General features: G+C 46.4%; 2 protein-coding genes across 2 annotated transcripts in view; both read right to left on the bottom strand.

Annotated features, from left to right (window-relative positions):
- Positions 1 to 619: 619 nt before the first annotated feature.
- Positions 620 to 5,384, bottom strand: LOC308147846 (gap junction gamma-1 protein-like; the record flags this gene model as incomplete). The annotated part of the gene is given in 8 exon segments (XM_080520181.1): positions 620 to 720; positions 765 to 822; positions 824 to 1,018; positions 1,021 to 1,448; positions 1,537 to 1,569; positions 1,572 to 1,766; positions 2,920 to 3,212; positions 5,160 to 5,384. Coding segments are annotated over 7 exon segments (1,245 nt in total). The 5' UTR covers positions 3,155 to 3,212; positions 5,160 to 5,384.
- Positions 5,385 to 10,217: 4,833 nt separating this feature from the next.
- The window catches only part of stk11ip (serine/threonine kinase 11 interacting protein), a 31,024-nt gene continuing 22,842 nt past the window's right edge, over positions 10,218 to 18,399 (bottom strand). The window contains 4 exon segments of the mRNA XM_080520180.1: positions 10,218 to 11,184; positions 11,273 to 11,454; positions 14,587 to 14,669; positions 15,808 to 15,892. Of these exon segments, the coding sequence (XP_080376306.1) occupies positions 11,044 to 11,184; positions 11,273 to 11,454; positions 14,587 to 14,669; positions 15,808 to 15,892 (491 nt within the window). The 3' untranslated portion in view covers positions 10,218 to 11,043.

Raw genomic sequence — 18,399 nt, 5'->3', positions numbered from 1 at the left:
GGAGTAGTTTTCAAAAAGTGTAATTTTCTAAACTCGTTTCTATGGTAATGAGTAGGCGTATTTTCGAAAAGTTGGTTTTTAACCCCCCCCCCCGCTTCCCAGTTTCCACAGAAGTGGAGCTTTGTTCAAAAAGTTGCGAATCCCTTCCCTCGTCCATTTCATTGGAAACGGAATGAAAGCATTTTTGCATGGAAATGGAGCATTTCCGAAAAGTTGCCCCCACCCGCGCCCTTCCATGGAGAAAGTTTGAGCGTTTCAAAAAAGTTGAATTTTCTGATTTCACAAAGAGTTTTCAAAAAGTCGTTTCCCCCCACCTTGGACACAAATATGGAGCATTATAAAAAATGTAAAAAAAAAACTTTCACAGAAACCGAGCGAGAGCATTTCGAAAAGTTGCACTTCCCCCACATTTTCATGGAGACAGAGCAAGAGCGCTTTCAAAAAGTCGCATTTATTTTCCCCCCACGTTTTCAACGGAAACGAGTTGGGGCGTTTCCAAAAACTCGCTCTTTCGTCCCCACAGAGACCCGGACGGCTTTTCAAAAAGTGCGCTTTTCAAGTTACTCGGACGCCAACGACGCTAGGAGACGTTTTGTACTTTCACACGGAAACCGGAGATCTACAACCTTTCGTTGTAAGGTCCTTTTCGGCTCCTCATTACGACCTCGTTCTGGAAAAGCCGACGGCCCAAACGGCGCTCGTAATTTGACACCAGCTGCGCTGCAAAAAAAAAAAAAAGAAAAAACCCCAACGGGTCTCTTTACCTTTCTCGCTGGCCTCGCCCTGCTTCTCCTGGGCGAAGTTGAGTCGGTTCTGCTCGGCCCGCCGTCTGCGCCGCCGTGTTGACCTCCGGGCTGCTGCTGCGCGACGGGCTGCCCTCGTCCACCTGGTAGGCTAGGCCCAGGTGCTGCTGCGCTAGCTTCAGGTGCCGCCGCAGCCGCTCCAGCTCGCGCGACGACGGCACCTCGTCGCCGAAGCTCTCCCGCCCAGAATCGCCTATCGGCAAGTCCCTCATCTCCCTTTCAGTTTCTCCTTCTTCATGGTGGCGTGGTAGCCCGGCGGCGCCGTGGGCATGGCGCGGGAGGACGGCGTGCCGCCGCCGCGTGGGTTGTTGAGCGTGGCGCGCCGCCGGAAGGTGTCGCGCACGCCGCCGATGCCGAGGTGGACAATCTCCAGGACGGTGAGGAGCAGGCAGAGGAAGGACACCACGTACATGATCAGCAGGAAGACGGTCTTCTCGGTGGGGCGCGACACGAAGCAGTCCACCGTGTGCGGGGCACGCGAGCGCGTGCACACGTACGACGGCATCACCTCGAAGCCGTACAGCGCGTACTGGCCGAACAGGAAGGAGACCTCGAAGGCCGAGCGCCACAGCAGCTGGCACACGTAGACCTTCATGAGGCCGTCGCGGAGGATCCGCCGCCGCCCGTCGTGCTTCTTCTCCGAACCTTGGGGTGCGGAGAGAACGCCCGTCAGAAACGCACGGCGGCGCCGGGTTAGCTTAAAAAAAATTTTTTTTTTTTAAAAAGCACATACCTTTCTCTGCTTTGTCGGGCTTGTCGGGCTCATTTCCTCGGCGATCATCGGGTCCTCCTCGCCGTTGTCCTCCGCCTCTTCGTAGTCGCGCACGGCGCCGCGGCTCACGATGGGCATCCGCTTCTTCCGGTTGCGGATCGGCCGGTACTCGCTGTCGTCCATGCGGGCGATCTTGTGCATGGCGAAGCCCAGGTACATGATGGTGGGCGTGGTGATCAGGATGACCTGGACGCCAAACGTTCAAGAACATCCGTCACGCCTCCAGTTTTTAAAAAACAAACCAAAAAACTCAGCATTTAACACAGCAACATTTGAAAACAATGGTTGTTTCCACGGCAACCTAAAATGATGTAGTGTCCATGTTGGGCCACTAGAGGGTGCCGCCGCAACAATTTTAGTTCATCTCGATAAAAATGTTTGTAAATTTTGCTCTGAAATTGTGCATAAGGAGTTTAATTTGACAAATTAGTAAATTAAGCAATTAAGCAAACTAATTAGCATTCAGCATGTTAGCAAAGACGGCTTCGCGAATATTAAAGGAAAATTTAAAAAAATCTCCCCGAACCCCAGAACTTTCCAAACTGCCTCAGCAGGTTCTTTTCAGGCCCCTTTTCAAGTGAAAATCAGGTCTTACAGCATTTTCAAAAAGTTGCACCCCCCCCACCCCGGTTTCCGTAACATTTTCACAATGATAGGTTATCACCCATCTCCATGGAAACTGAGCATTTTCAAAAAGTTGCATTTGACGTTCAAGACGGAGAGTTTTCAAAAAGATGTGCGTTCGCCATCGTTTCCATGCAAACAGTGTTTTCCAAAAGTTTGCACCCTCACACCTCGTTTTCCACGAAGGCCGAGTTTTTTTTTCACCTTTTGCAACCCCCCCCCCAAATGACATGTTATCCCCAGTCTCCATGGAAACCAAGTATTTTCAAAAAGTTGCATTCCCCCCCACCCGGTTTCTGTAGCATTTTCATAATGATAGGTTATCACCCATCTCCGTCTCGAACGGCAAATGCAACTTTTTGAAAATGCTCAGTTTCCATGGAGAGTTTTCAAAAAGATGTGCGTTCGCCATCGTCTCCATGCAAACAGACTTTTCCAAAAGTTGCACCGTAGCACCTCGTTTTCCACGAAGGCCGAGTTTTTTTTTCCACCTTTTGCAACCCCCCCCCCCAAATGACACGTTATCCCCAGTCTCCATGGAAACCGAGTATTTTCAAAAAGTTGCGTTACCCCCACACTTCAATGGAGACTGAAAACGAAGATATTTCAGGATGACTTGCAAAAGGTGCAACTTTTTGGAAAAGTTCAGAGTCTCCGAGCGCCGCGGCCGTGGGACCGGACGTAGGGACGGACGTACGTCTTCAGTTCAAACCCACCTGAAGATCCAGAAGCGGACGTGCGAGAGCGGCGCGAAGGCATCGTAGCACACGTTCTCGCAGCCGGGCTGCTGCGTGTTGCACACGAACTTGCTCTGCTCGTCGTAGTAGATGGTCTCGCCGCCGACCGCCGTCAGCACGATGCGGAAGACGATGAGCACCGTCAGCCAGATCTTCCCCACGAAGGTGGAGTGGTTGGAGATCTCGTCCAGCAGGCGGGTCAGGAAGCTCCAACTCATGGTGGCGAGGCGGGCGGGGGAGGGAGGGGAGTGGGGGGGGGGAAGCACTAGACCAGCTCTGCAGGGAGGGGGGGGGGGGGATGAGAGAGAGACGAAAACCTATTAAGAACAATCTCATGGAAGGGAGAAAACTTTTTTTATTGACCTCGTGATTAGAAAGACGTTTTATTCCGCCGACTCATCGAAAGTGTCGGGGGGGTTCACACGCGGCGACTCGCGTGCGAAGCCGGCCGAACCTCGACGCGGCGGTAAACAAAGCCACATGTCGGCCTCTAATCGGACGCAGAGGCTCCTGGACCGGCAAGAACTCGGCCGATCAGCTGGAGCACGGAATACCACTTCCTGTCCCTTTGAGCAACTTGGAGAATTCTCCTCAAGCGCCTGTTTGTCGTTAGATTCCCTCGTTTTGTTTTGTTGGGTTTTTTTTTTTTTTGATACTCTCTTAAAAGTCAAACGCATCTGGAGTCTTAAACATCGCCGGTTTCCCCCCGAAGCGAACTTGTTTAAAGGGGATGTAAACGCCACCGTAACGACTACCCAGCAAATTAGACGACAACACAAATTAAAAGAACTTCAAGGTCTTTTTCCTTCTTTTTCTTCCCCTTTTTCGGCGGACTGAGGGTGTAACTAAGAAAACAAACCAAAATGTTTCATGACTCAGTGGAACAGCGTCGAGGCTGCGGCCCACGGGCTCCGCGCCCGAACGCCGACAGGTTCAATCATCGCGCGATGTTTGGGGGGGGGGGGGGGGGGGATGACCGCTCATCCACGCGGTCAAAATTACCGACCTGGAAACATCCCCGTCACGTCGACGGTCTATCGGGGGAAGAAACAAAACAGAAGCAGGTGAGAATTGTTTTTTGGGGACCGTGGGAACAAGCGTTTGACCTCCCGAGATGTGGAATCACATCGGTACGACCCCTACCCTTGAAACCTACAATTACAGCAGCTCCCGTCGTTTTCGTCGGGGAGAATCGAGTCATTGAGATTCCGCTTTTGCGGTATTCTGTCGGCTCGGAGAAATCTGAGTCAGACTCCTTCTGGTTTGAGTTATTTATTTATTTATTTTTTTAATTCTTGAGTTTTGACGTCTCAATCTGCCGGAACGTCAACGAGGGTCACGGGTTCCTCCTCCTCCCCACCACCACCACCACCACCACCACCTTAATCTCTATAAAAGAAGTCAAAACAGGTCAAGAGATCCTAGACTTCCAGATCTGAAAAGCTTTACTGCTACCCCCCACACCCCTACCCTTCCTTGCCCCCCCCCACCTCCTTGTAAATGCCACACAAACTGCATTCTCGCTCAAACACCCCCTCAAAAAAAAAAAAAAAAAAAACTCCCAGCTGACCAAAGACTTTTTAAACAGTAGCTTATTTGCTCTACTGATTTAAAGGCTTTGGAGGAGTTTTCTAAAAAAAAAAAAAAAAAAAAAGGGGGGGGGGGGGGTGGTTTAAAAGTATCTGGACAAAAGCGACGTTAACATTCCAGTCTAACCAAAAGCAGAAAGGGATTTTTTTTTTTTTTAAAGGTTCATGGAGCAGACGAGGGCACACGATCTCCCTGTAATCCGGCATCAATCAGAGCTCCTATGTGGCGTCACGCGCACACATCAAAGAAAAACACAACAAAACAAAACCCTTCTTGAAATAAGAAAAACCATGAAAGAATTTTAAAAAACAAAAACAAAAACGCTGAGTCAGCCTCAATTGTTTTGGAAATTGTGGCATTCCTGGAGGAAAAACAAGGTTCTGCCAAGCTTCAGTGGGGGGAAAACTTACAAAAAGAGTTTTTTTTTTTGTTTTAACCACAATTATTCCCCCCCAAAAAAAGAAAAAAGAAAGAAAGAAACTCATTGTCGTGCGTAACTTTTTCCATCTCAAGGTAGAAAAAAAAAAAAAAAAAAAAACTTGTACCTTTTCTCTCAGACTGCACGAGCTTGGAACGTTTTAAGGTGACGTACGCGAAAGTGTGGACGTTGGTATAGGAGGAAAAGAGACTCACCGCACTCCGGCACGCACAGTTCCCAAAATTAAATAAAAAAATATATATATATAAATTTGGGGGAAAAAAACACAAAAAACCTCGGCACGCGGTGGATTTAACCCTCGTGAAATCAACTTTTCTGGAGTGGAACTTGTCTGGAGTGGAGTTCCACTTCTAATCTGAGCTGCTCCTTCTTCTTCTTCTTCTTCTTCTTCTTCCTCCCCCTACCTTCAAGACTCTCTTCCTCTCTTCCTCTCTCCCCTCCTCCTCCTCCTCCTCCTCCTTCAACGCGTTTCTCACCTTCGCGCGCGCGTCCAATCCGCGCCTCCCTAATTGCTTCACCAGGTTTTTCTAATTAGCGCGCGCTCTCATTTGGCGTCCGCGTGAACCCATCCAAAGCCCGTCGCTGACCTCCCATGCGCCGGCTGTCCCGAAGAGGAGGAAAGAGAGGGAGGGAGGGGGGAGAAAGAAGGGAAAAAAGAAAAGAAAAGGGAGATCGTGTGTGTGATTCCTGCGGGCTCCTGGTCCTCCTCCTCCTCCTCCTCCTCCTCTTCCTCCTCCTCTTCCTCCCCTCCGTCTGAAACATGAGACCCGAGAACTACCGTTCTGCTCAAACACCATGAGAATCCAGGCATCAAAACGTCTCGAGATCATGTCTGATTTCAATAACCCCCCCTCCCTCCCTCCCTCCCTCCTCCTCCTCCTCCTCCTCCTCCTCCTCATCCCCCCCTTCCATTACGATTCGACATAAAAAGTTATGGCGCACATAAAGCGACTATAGCAGCCTAATTGCCACTGTTAGAAAAGTTTCACGCAGCTGCAGCAGCCTGCCAATAAACCTATGTGACGTTCATGGATCTCGAGGCTGGCAGCTCGAGGTGAGGGGGGGGGGGGGGTCACGGGGTGGTGGTGGTGGTTTGAAAAGTGCAAGTTTTAGAAAACATTCCGTCTATGCGGAAATGAGGGGGGTGGGGGGATCATGCTACTCTGAAAAAAGCTGACATGGGGGAAAAGGGGGTGTTGCCACTTTTTAAAAGTGCCTCCAAAATGCTAAGAACATAACCTTTTGAAATTGCTACAACTCTCACTTTGTGGAAACGGGTGGGTGGGGGGGGACAGAAAATGTTTCGACTCCGTTGCCCTGGAAACGGTCTAAATAGGAACTTTTCCTAAAAGCGGCTCCCAAGGTGGACCTTTTCAAAAAGCACTCCAAAAGCACTCCATTGGAATTCGGTGGGGGAGATCCAACTTTTTTGAAAATGCACCAACTCTGTCACCATGGAGATTGGGGGGGGGGGGGGGGGGGGTGCAACTTTTTGAAAATATTCCAACTTTGCCTCAATGAAAACATGGAAAACACAACTTTTTTGAAAAGGCCCTGACTCCACATACGCAGTACAAGGGAAATGTAACTTTTCAAAAATGCAGCTTTGTGTCGAGGACTAATCCAATTTAAGTTTAGATTTGAAAAAAAATGCTACTTTTCTAAAACGCTACATTGTGTGTGGTTTCATTACAAAAAAAAAAAAAAAAAATGACAAACTGCACCCGACATTTTCAAAAAGTGGAACTTCTCAGAAACGCCAAATCCTCACTTGAAGTTTATTTTATGACATTTTCTGCAGACACGCTAACAATTTGGGAAACATGTTCAACTTGAATTATTTCACTAAGAAAGGCCAGAATTTATTGTAATTCAAGCCGAATTAAAGCCGTTGTGACAAATCCCAGGATTCCTACTGGATCAAACATTTTTTCAGAAGTGCAGATTGAAAGCAGAGTTATTACAGTGACACGCAACGGCAAAAAAACCCCAAAACAAACAAACCCCAAACCTGTTTGTTTCATTGGTTTATTACACAACAAACATGTGGGAGCCGACGGGAACACGCAGAAACACCAGACGTCCACACGACGTTGTGATTAAACTTGCACACAGAAATCAAAGGAGGAGCTGCAGGTGTTTCTAATCCCGCCGCTATCTTGCGTGAGGAGGAGGAGGAGGAGGAGGAGGAGGAAGAGGAGGTGCAAAAATGTCGGGCGCTTAATCTCCCCCAGAATGCATCTTGATAGGATCTCCTTTCGTCACGCCCACTTTGATGTTTGCAAAAATTGCTGCTTTCCAAAGCGGATGGATGATGTCATAAAGGGGAGGGGGGGGGGGGGGGGGGTTCTGTTTACATTCTTCGCCGAAACCTATGCGAGCGCTCCGACGTCCCTGACTCCCCGAAGGCCACGCCGTTCCGACAATCTGCGCCGGCCAAACAACAGATTTTCTCGCCGTCATGCGCGGCGGCGCAGCTGCAAGCCTCGGGAAGTCACATGGAACCTGAAATGTTTTTTTTTTTTTTTTTTACAGACGGAGGAATGCGGGAAGCCGGTCGCCAACGACAACGACGACGTTTTCGACGAACTCGTTCAAGTTTTTCATTTTCAAAAAGTTGCATTTTCAATGCTACCACTCTGTCGCCATGGAAACAGGGTCAATTGAAAAAAAAAAATTCACAGCTACCAAGGTAAACTTTTTTAGATGCACTCCAAGTCCCACGTTAACAGGGGAACATTTTGAAAATACTCCCACTTTGTCTCAATGGAAATGGGGGGGGGGGGTGTAACTTTTTGAAAATATACAGACTCTGTCTCCTTGAAAACGAGGGTAAAAATACTTTTTGAAAATGCTCGGTCTCCATGGACACAAGAGAGAACGAGACTTTTAAAAAACTGCTCCAACTCGATCGTCGTGTTAACGCAACTTTTTGAAAACGCTCCGAATTCATCGCCATGGAAACAGGGTCAATTGAAAACTGTTCACGGCTACCAAGGTAGAACATTTTTAGATGCACTCCAAGTCCCGCGTTAACGGGGGAACATTTTGAAAATACTCCCACTTTGTCTCCATGGAAACAGGGGGGGGGGGGGGGTGTATGCAACTTTTTGAAAACACACCAACTCTGTCTCCTTGAAAACGAGGGTAAAAATACTTTTTGAAAATGCTCGGTCTCCATGGACACAAGGGAGAACGAGACTTTTAAAAAACTGCTCCAACTTGGTCGTCGTGTTAACGCAACTTTTTGAATACGCTCCGACTTCATCGCCATGGAAACAGGGTCAATTGAAAACTGTTCACGGCTACCAAGGTAGAACATTTATAGATGCAGTCCAAGTCCCACGTTAACGGGGGAACATTTTGAAAATACTCCCACTTTGTCTCCATGGGAATGTAACTTTTTGAAAATACACAGACTCTGTCTCCTTGAAAACGAGGGTAAAAATACTTTTTGAAAATGTTCGGTCTCCATGGTCACAAGGGAGAACGAGACTATTCAAAAACGGCACCAACTCTGTCGTCGCGTTACCCAGTGAAAACGCAACTTTTTGAAAACGATCCGACTTCCATCGCCATGGAAACGGGGTGAACCAAGCCATTTTGAAGTGCTTATTCGATATGTATATATGTGCGAGTAGATGAACACCACCACCAACCACCACCCAGCATTTTGGTCATTTTGGTGTAAACCCCAAAACTTTTCTTAAAAAAAAAAAAATCCCCTCCTGCGCCCCCCGGTGGAGAATACGCGAACTCCTGGAACACCTGTGGCGTCTGCAGCCTCTTCCTGCCAATCAAACACATGTTGCGGTAACGTTTTAGTGTCGGGCCAGATTGCTTATTTCCTCCGCAAACATAAAACCCTGCGACATAAATTCGGCGCATGCAGTCATCATGACTCATGGATTTTTCAAGCCCGAGCCATCGGGGATCGTTAATTTCGCGGGCGAGAGCCAAAAGGACGAAAACAAGAAAAGAATCGGCGTTTTCTCCGTCCGAAACTGTAATGGAGTTAACGCTCCGAGAAGGTCCGACACGAAACAGCTTCCACATGGCGAGAGATAATAAAAAACAAAAAAAAAAACAAACGCCGTGGCGTCATGTGGGCACGCGAAAGTGAGAAAAATGGCTGCCAGATGCCGTATCTGAGCTATAAAAAAAAAAAGAATTAATGATGTACATTAATGTTTTATGTGCCTCCTTTTCTTTGCTTCCATGAACACTATATAAAAAAAAAAAAAACACAATCAAAAAAAATACTGATGTCATTTTTTGAGAACTTTTTGAACCCGCCGACCTTTGACCTCGTTTAGCGGCGTGGCGGCGGCGGCATACCTTCCACACAGCTGAGCCTGGCAACGCAAACCGAGCGCGGCCAGGCAGAAAGAAACGCGGCGTTAAAAAAAAAAACAAACAAAAGAAAAAAACAACGAAAGTTTGTTTGTCGGGAATCAAAGAACTCCCCGTTCCGCTTTCAACCGGAGCCAGGCGGCATGTAGCAATTAAGCTAATCTATTAAAACACGCGGCGGCTTTTAACCCTTCAGAGGAAAGGAAACCCCTCCGAATTAGAGGGGAAAAAATGTGGGACTATGTGACACTTGTATCCGTCAAAACGCACAAATAAATCCCATTTATTTCAAATAAATAAACAAATAAGGCCTTCTCGCGACTGTAATTTGACACCAGCCTCATTCGGCACACAAAGTTTAACACAAAATAGTTAAACGTGTCCTTTTCTTTCGGAATACGGTGCAATTTCATCTTAAATAGGTCGGGATGGTAAAATAGAGTTGCGAGCATCGTCGAATTTTAAATTATTCTTTACGCCGATGATGAAAGTTTCTATATTTTTGGCCCAAAAATATACAAATTACGACCAAAAAAAAAAAAAAGACAAATTTTGAAGAAAAATCGCAACAAAGCCAATGTAAATGTCTCTGTAAATTAAAAATAATACCGTCAAATATCAAAAAAAAAATCTCGTAATTTGACACCAGCCTCACAGATGGAAAGCCATTAGGACTAAATCTATTTGAAAAAAACAAAAAAGGACTAAAATCTCAACATAAAGCCAATTCTTCTCTGTAAATTAAAAATAATACCGTCAAATATATACATTCACGCTTTTTTTCCCCCTCGTAATTTGACACCAGCTTGGTGGAATGCCATGAGGACTAAATCTAATTGACAAATAAAAAAAATAAAAAAAACGCACGTTCAGTCGCATAAACAAACACGACGAGCAAAGAACCAGAAAGACATTTTTAATGAATCACAGCCAGTTATTTCCAACAATGTGCAACGTTGCGAGTTCAGACTCGCCCGGATCAGACGGGTCCCGTCAGGCCTTTGGAGGGGGGGGGGCGGGGCTTAGCCCAGACCAGCTTGTAGTAATTAAGCCGGGGAGAGGGGGTGGGGTCAGAGGTCACGAGGGGAAAAACCTGGCAGTCTGGTCCACAGTTGAAATTCCCTCGTGAAACTTCTCGAATTAGCGATTGGAAACGTTGGCGTCACACGTTTACACACACACACACATATATATATATAAAAAGAAAGAAACAAAAAAAGCTAATAAATTAAGTCAGAACAGCGGTGATGCTCCCGCCGCCGTGCACCCCCCCCCCCAAGATTTCCCTTCAAATCCTCACGGTGCGTTCAGGTGCAAGCCAGGAAAGTAGGGGGGGGGGGGGGTAAAAATACAATTGGCCACTTCACCACGTTGATATGAGGCTCAAAACTTTCTTGTTTTTTTTTTTTTTTTCGGAACGCCGCTGACCTCGGGTTGAGCGCGTGACGCCTCGAGTCCCACCCCATTAAGGTGCATTCCAACAAAAGAAACAAGGCACGCTCCACTTTTTTCCGGAGGAGGAATTATGCAACCGGTGCTTTTTTTTTTTTTTTTTAACAGGCTTGTGTGCCACATGAATGAGCGCCGCCGCCGCTTCCAAAGCTCTTGGCTGCGAGCGACGGGGATTAATGGGAGCAGAGAGAGAGAAAAACCACACCGAGTTTTTTTGTTGTTGTTGTTGTTGTTGTCCCCCCCCCCCCTTCCCTTTTGTGGCCTTGCCCTGCGCTACGCCGCTCCGTCGTGCAGGCTGGTGTGCAGCGTGACGGAGAACATGGCCTCCCACTGCGTCCTGACCCAGGCCAGCAGGCCCTGGAGGAGCTCGCCGCCGTCGGAGCGCACGCACCACGTCCGCTCCTGCTTCACCGTCTGCGGGGGGGGGGGGGGGGGGACGCGGCGTGAGGCGGTGTTGAGGAGGTGGTGGGGGTGGGGGGGTGGGGGGGGGTAGAGTACCCACCTCGTCGTAGAGCTTGATGTCCACGCGGCGGCGGTCCGGCGGCCACAGCAGCACCGAGCTCACGCAGCTGATGGGCAGCGTCTCCAGCACGGCGTGGCCGCCGTGGCTCCACTGGTGGTCCTCCTGCAGCAGGTAGAGCGTCTCCCGGGTCGCCAGGACGGTCAGCGGCGTCCACACGTCCCCTGGAAGCACACGCACACGCGCACACACACACACACACACACACACACACACACACACACACACACACACACACACACACACACACACACACACACACACACACACACACACACACACACACACACACACACACACACACACACACACACACACACACACACACAAACGTCTTACGGGTTAACGCTTTTAACGGAAACAATGATATTACCAGATACAACCGACTGCTGATACGACGTGTGGCCAAAAAGTACCTGCTCAGGTATCGAAAGCGTTCAGGTGTGGCGGGGATTTCCCCGTTTCCATGGAAACGGGCTGTTTTCAAAAACTTTTTCCCCCTCCCCCGTTTTCCATAGAAACTGAAAACGGGGTTGTTTTCAAAAACCTTTGCATTCCCCCCCCATTTCCAAGTAAACCAAGTCAAAGCATTTTTCAAAAGTGCGCACATTTTCGTCCGTTTCCATGGCGACAGAGCCGAAGCGTCTTGAAAAAGTTGCGTCCCCTCCCCCCGTTTACGAGGAAACAGTCGGAGGGTTTTGAAAAAAGTTGCATTTTCACCCATTTCCAAGGAGATGGAGTGTTTTCAAAAACTTGCGTTTCCCCCTCCCCCCGTTTTCCATAGAAACTGAAACGGGGTCGTTTTCAAAAACCTTTGCATTACCCCCCACCATTTCCAAGGAAACCGAGTCGAAGCATTTTTCAAAGTGCGCACATTTCCGTCCGTTTCCATGGCGACAGAGCCGAAGCGTCTCGAAAAAGTTGCATCCCCTCCCCCGTTTACAAGGAAACAGTCGGAGGGTTTTGAAAAAAGTTGCATTTTCACCCGTTTCCAAGGAGATGGAGTGTTTTCAAAAAGTTGATTGCCTCCCCCTGGAAACTGAGACAGGGCATTTTCAAAAAGTGGAGCTTAGGACCTGTGGTGAGCATACGCAGTGGCAGAATTTCAGAAAAGTTGCATTTCACCCCCCGTTTCTACGGAAACTGAGTTGAAGCATTTTTCAAAAGTTTTCCCCCCACCCCTTTTCCACCGAACAGAGTTGGAGCATTTGGAAAAAAGTTGCATTTTCATCCGTTTCCAAGGACACGGAGTGTTTTCAAAAAGTTTACCCCCCCCCCCGTTTCCATGGAAACAAGACGGGGCATTTTCAAAAAGTGGAACTTAGGACCTGTGGTGAGTATACATAGTAGCAGTATTCAGAAAAGTTGCATTTTTCCCTCCCCCTTTTCCAAAGAAAGAGTCGGAGCATTTTGAAAAAAAGTTGCATTTTCGTCCGTTTCCAAGGAGACAGAGTGTTTTCAAAAAGTTGCATTTTCACCCGTTTCCAATGCTGATGGAGTTGGAGCATTTTCAAAAAGTTGCCTCCCCCGCACTGTCAAAAAGTCTCACCGTGGCGTTTTTCAGCGGCCAACACCCAGAAAAAGCAACGAAAGAGACGCGTTCTCCGGAGCGACCAATCAGGCGCCTTGGCACTTTTCTGAATCATCTCACCGCACGTGAACTCAGGCGAGGGAACACTTTTGTCAACATTGAGTAAATCACCTTGTGCAGATTTTTAACGCCGGTCCTGAGCCATTAATGTTTGGAGGGTGACGAGCTGGAAGAGGCAGATCAGGACCTGCTGGAGTGACGGAGCTGCAAATTCCTAAAAGTTGCCCTGAAGCGCCTTGTGGGTTTTATTTGCAGAGTCATCGCCCCGATAAATACAGACGACCGCCGCCGAGTTCAGACAAGATTCCTTCCGTCGCTCGTCACGACTGAAATCCACTTTTTTTTATAGTTACTCTAGTATTTAGTTACTCTGGTATTAGTCATTCTAAGGGTTTTTTTTTTTTACCTCTCTCTGATATATAGCAGGTTTTCGAAACTTTACACGATAACATTTCAAGTGAAGCATTTTGTGCTTTTGTTCCGGAAAAGTTTCACGTTTGCGCTGCATCATTTTGAAAATAGTGCTGAAAACGATGTAGTTAGAATTTTAGGCGACACAGTTTCGAATAGTTGCGTTTAATTCCATTCCGACAAATTGCGCATTTTCAAAAAGTTGCATTTTTGCACGCTTACATGGAGTCGGAGCATTTTCTCAATTCACACAACAGTCGTAGCATTTTTCGAAAATTCCACTTTGAGATCCAGTTTCAAAAAGTTGTGTTTTCACTCATTCAACATAACGATTGAGTCAGAGAGCTTTTTAAAAAATTTGCATTTTCCCTCGTTTCCACAGAGGCAGAGTCACAATGTTTTCAAAAAGTTGTGCTTTTGAATGTATACACGACGATGAGTGGGAGCATTTTCAAAAAGTTGCATTTTTTGTCGGTTTACACATCAACAGAGTCTGAACATTTTCAAAAAGTTGCGTTTTTTTTCATTATACACAATGATGGAGTCAGAAGATTCCCCCAAATTTCCCTTTTGTCAATTCATGCAACATTTCCAAAAAATACCATTTGGGATCAGTTTTCAAAAAGTTGCACTTTCGCCCATTTATACAACCATCGAGAACGTTTTTCCTACCGTTTCTATGAAGGTGTATAATTCTCAAAATGTTGCGTGTTTGCCTGTTTACATGACAGCGTCGGAGCATTTTCAAAAAGTTGCATTTTGCCCAATTACGCAGTCAGAATTGCTTTTGAAAAGCTGCATTTCCCCCCCTCCCCGTTTCCATGGAGTCCAAGCATTTTCAAAAAGTTGCGTTTCCCCCCTCCATTTCCATGGAGACAGCATCGGAGCTTTTTTCAAAAAATTTCACCTTGGAACCCCTTTTCAAAAAGTTGCATTTTAAGTTTACTCCGAGCCCCGTTGTCATGTAAACAGACCCTCGAAACGCAACAAAAGTTGCATTTTCACTTGAAAACGTTGAACCGTGGAGCCATTTTTTTTTTTTTTTTTGGCTGCAACAACTGGAACCACAGTCGCGTGTTGAAATGCGTCTCGTCCCAGATCTGTTCATCTTCTCGAGTTATTAATGTGACACATCGCATCTTGAAGTCATATCTTCTCCAGACTTTTCAAATCATTTGATGTAAAAAAAACAAACAAAAAGAAAGAAACATACAAACATCGTTTGATGGAAAACAAGGAAGAACAATTTTGAGAATTTTGTTTGCAGTTTTACAGTTTTTTTTTTAAAAATCACCTTGCAGGACGAAAGCCAGGATGTAGAAGAACTGCAGCTGTCCGTCCTCCACATCTGCTTGGATGTCATCACATACCAAAGGCCTGGAGAGGCAGACAACACACACACACAGAAAAATTTGTTTTTGTAGTGCGAAAAACAAATATCTGTTTGTTGAACCGAGTGACGAATTAAAAAAAAAATTAATGTGCAGCTTGAGAGGAACCCAATGGAATGGCTGTAAACATTTCACGAGTGTACGATCGATTTGAGACACGTCACTCACCATTACACAATACGCACCCATTACAAAGCAAAAAAATTCTACAATTTTCCAAAACTTGAAGCTTTATGGTTTTAAAACGGCAGAAGATAGAAAAACGACGTTTCAGATCTGAAGTCTCGACGTGAAAGTATGGCCAAGCAGCATGGCGTTAAAATGGTGCTATTATTTTTTATAAAAGAAAAAAAAAATCCTATTCACTTTGAATGGGGAATTTTTCAGTTTTTTTTTTTTTTTTTGTGGAAATGTTTTGCCAAATTGTTAAGAAAAGTCATACCACATTTGTCCCAAATTAGTTTGCATGTTTTGATTTGCTTTGTGTGTCAATCAACCCAAAATTTTTGGAACATTTCTTGGGACATTTTTGACAAAATCCCATCATCTCTGAATGACAAATTTTTTTAAACAGGTCAACGAACACTTGAGGTTTCTGGTTTGACGCGTATGGCTGATTATAAGTAGTGCATACATATATATATGTCTGTGTGTATGGTGGAGGGAGCATCATGGGTTGCAGCTGCTTTGATCTGGACTGTGGTTGAAGGTCTGTCGACAACATCAGAGCTTTAAAGTCGTTAACGGGGTGCCGACAGACTTCACGCCCACTCGGAGTGTTTAGTTTCCCGAGTGGGAACTGGAAATTGATATTTATTTAAACCTCGCTCGGTGGCATCAAACGAGCTTTAACGACACACACAAAGCTTTTTTTTCGTTTCCCGATCAATTTGCACCGGTTTTCTGGGAAGAACTGGTGCAAAGAGGGGGGGGGGGGGACGCACGCACGCTGGGGGGATTTTTCCGCAAAGTGCCACACGTGTTGCAGATTAAAATGCGGTTTCCCAGCTAATTTAGCGGGGCCTGTTTTCAGAAAACAAAGTGGAGAGAAAAGGAAAAGCTGATTGTAATCAAGTAAAGATGTGGTGCCCCCCCCGCCCCCCCCCCCCCCCCCCCACACACACCAGAGGTGGTGCTCCGGCGTCAGCCTGGTGGTGGAGATGGACTGCAGCTTGCTGTCCGCCTTGTGGGCCATCTCGCGGACGATTCCTGCGGGAGAAACCACATTTTAACCATTTTTAATGACATTTTATCTGCTGTTTTCAGGGTGTAAAACTAACATCTTCTGGGTTGTTTTTTTTTTTTCACAATAAAAGTAACTGGATTCCTGTGGCCCAGAGGAGCCGACGTCGCAATGCAACCGGTCGCGGTTTGATGTTGTGTTGTGGCCTTTGCGTTTGTGTTGGGAGCTTTTTGCCGCTTTGATGTGGCTTTGTGCCGTTGTGTTTCTTTTTGCTGTTGTGTTTTAGCTTCTTGCCGTCGTGGTTTTTCATTGTTTAGTTATTGCTTTTTGCTGTTGTGTTGTTGCTTTGTGCTGTTGCATTGTAGCTTTTTGCCGTTGCCTTGTTGCTTTGTGCTGTTGCCTTGTAGTTTTTAGCTGTTGCCTTGTAGTTTTTTGCCATTGCATTGTAGTTTTTTGCAGTTTAGTTGTAGATTTTTGCTGTTTTGTTGTAGAGTTTTGCATTTTGCTTCGTACTTTTCTGCTGTTGCCTTGTAGTTTTTTTTGCTGTTGGCTTTGTACTTTTCTGCTGTTGCTTTGTACTTTTCTGCTGTTGCTTTGTACTTTTCTGCTGTTGCTTTGTACTTTTCTGCTGTTGCCCTTGTAGTTTTTTTGCTGTTGCTTTGTAGTTTTTTTGCTGTTGCTTTGTACTTTTCTGCTGTTGCCTTGTAGTTTTTTTTTGCTGTTGCCTTGTAGTTTTTTTGCTGTTGCGTTGTGGATTCTGCGGTGGCACTGTGGCGTTGGCCCTTCCTGGCCACCGTACATTTAACACTAAATTGAGATGGACTGGGGGGGAAGACGGGGATTCACAGTACATCTCCACATTCCTCCTGGAAATGACCCCACATGCCGGCCAAACGGCAGGACGGGCGTTCAAACAACACCGTCCTGAGACATCCATACGGCGGGGAACGAGGTCAGAGCAGAAAGCAGAAGGTGTGGTCGCCTGAGAGGCGCCTTAACGTATAAAAGGGACCAAATCGGAGACTTGTATCATGAAAAGGGAGGAAGGCCTCCGGTTGCAGGTGTGAGATTTCAGCCCCATTGAGCGAAAAGGGTGAGAAGACGCCGAGGACACAAAGGGCCGGGGTCACGCCGGCAGTCATCCATTGCGGCGTGTCACCCGGTGTGACAACGATACGCGGCGGGGTCGTGTTCCCTGCGGCGCGGCCTTGCAGGAGAAGTCTGAAGAGGCGGGACTTCAAAGGCTTCACAAAGGACAGCTCTCCGCGCGCCGCACACATTTCTTGGACTTCGATCTTTTTTTTTTTTTTTACAAAAAACACAATGGAGAATCAGCAGATTTTACCCTGCAGTGCGACAATCGAGCAAAAGTCGTCTAAATATGTTGGATTTCATTTTAAAAAACAGGTCATAAATGTAACCAAATGAAAGACAAACATGCCGATTAAGCTAGTACAAGACAAAGCACTCTAATATTTTGTCTGTATTGGATAAATCCATTTAAACATAAAAAAAAAGATTTAGATGAATCAAAATAAATGAAAAAATTGACCACAGGATGTAGAAATAATAGAGTCCAATCAATGATCAGTAGCGAACCTTTGGAAAAACCTCAACCTTTTCAACTCATTTTGCTGACAATCGACTGGAAAATGTTATTAAAAAAAGCCATTTCAAATACTAATTGGACATATAATCGACAAATAGAGGATTTCTCTCAAACAAAAGAACAAAAAAAAAAAAAAAGAAATCACTAGAACCAACAAAAACATGTATTAAAGGCCTAGTGAAATGTAAAACGCTACTTTGCAAAAAACGATAGTTGGGGTCTACTTCTAAGGTTCCTCCGACTCTGCCCCACCACTGTTGTCGCATAACAAAGTTATTTGAATTTTGAATCTCAGCCGAGGAAGTCGGGGGAATCCTTCTTCGTGGGCGTGACATCACGAGTTGTGCAGATCTCCATCTGTTATGTTTATATCGGCTTGTTTCCTCTTAAATATCCAAGTTTTTATACAGTGTTTTGAAGTTATAGTCGGCGTTTTATGAGCCTTGATGAAAGATTGAGCTTGGAAGAGACCGAGAGAGGAGAAAAGGAGCACGGGCTGGCGGGAGAGGCTAGCTCGTGCGGCTAGCGGGAGCCGCTAGCTCGGGCGGCTAGTGGCTAGCGGGAGTTACTAGCTCGGGCGGCTAGCGGCTAGCAGCTAGCGGGAGCTATGATGATGCCCGATGATGATGAAATATGGTTAAATTCAGCCTCTTCGTGGTCAAAACTCTGATCCTCCATAATGTAAACACAACTTGGGCGTGTGCACAACTCGTGACGTCACTCTATTATTGTCAGAAGCTCCGCCCAGCAGCGGAAATACCAACGTTTATCGGCTATTTTCTCGCAGATTGCCGTGTTTTAACATTTTACCCTTCGGCCAGTTAGCATAAAAATGTTACTAGAAGCGACAGCCAGAGTGTTTTGGAAATTTTCATTTCACTAGGACTTTTAAAGCTGCTGTATGGTGGCGGCGGCATCACGGTT

This window comes from Blennius ocellaris, assembly GCF_963422515.1.
Source record: "Blennius ocellaris genome assembly, chromosome: 24".
Classification (NCBI taxonomy): Eukaryota; Metazoa; Chordata; class Actinopteri; order Blenniiformes; family Blenniidae; genus Blennius; species Blennius ocellaris.
Note: the sequence above shows the minus strand (reverse complement) of the source record. Positions and strands in the feature narration are given on the sequence as shown.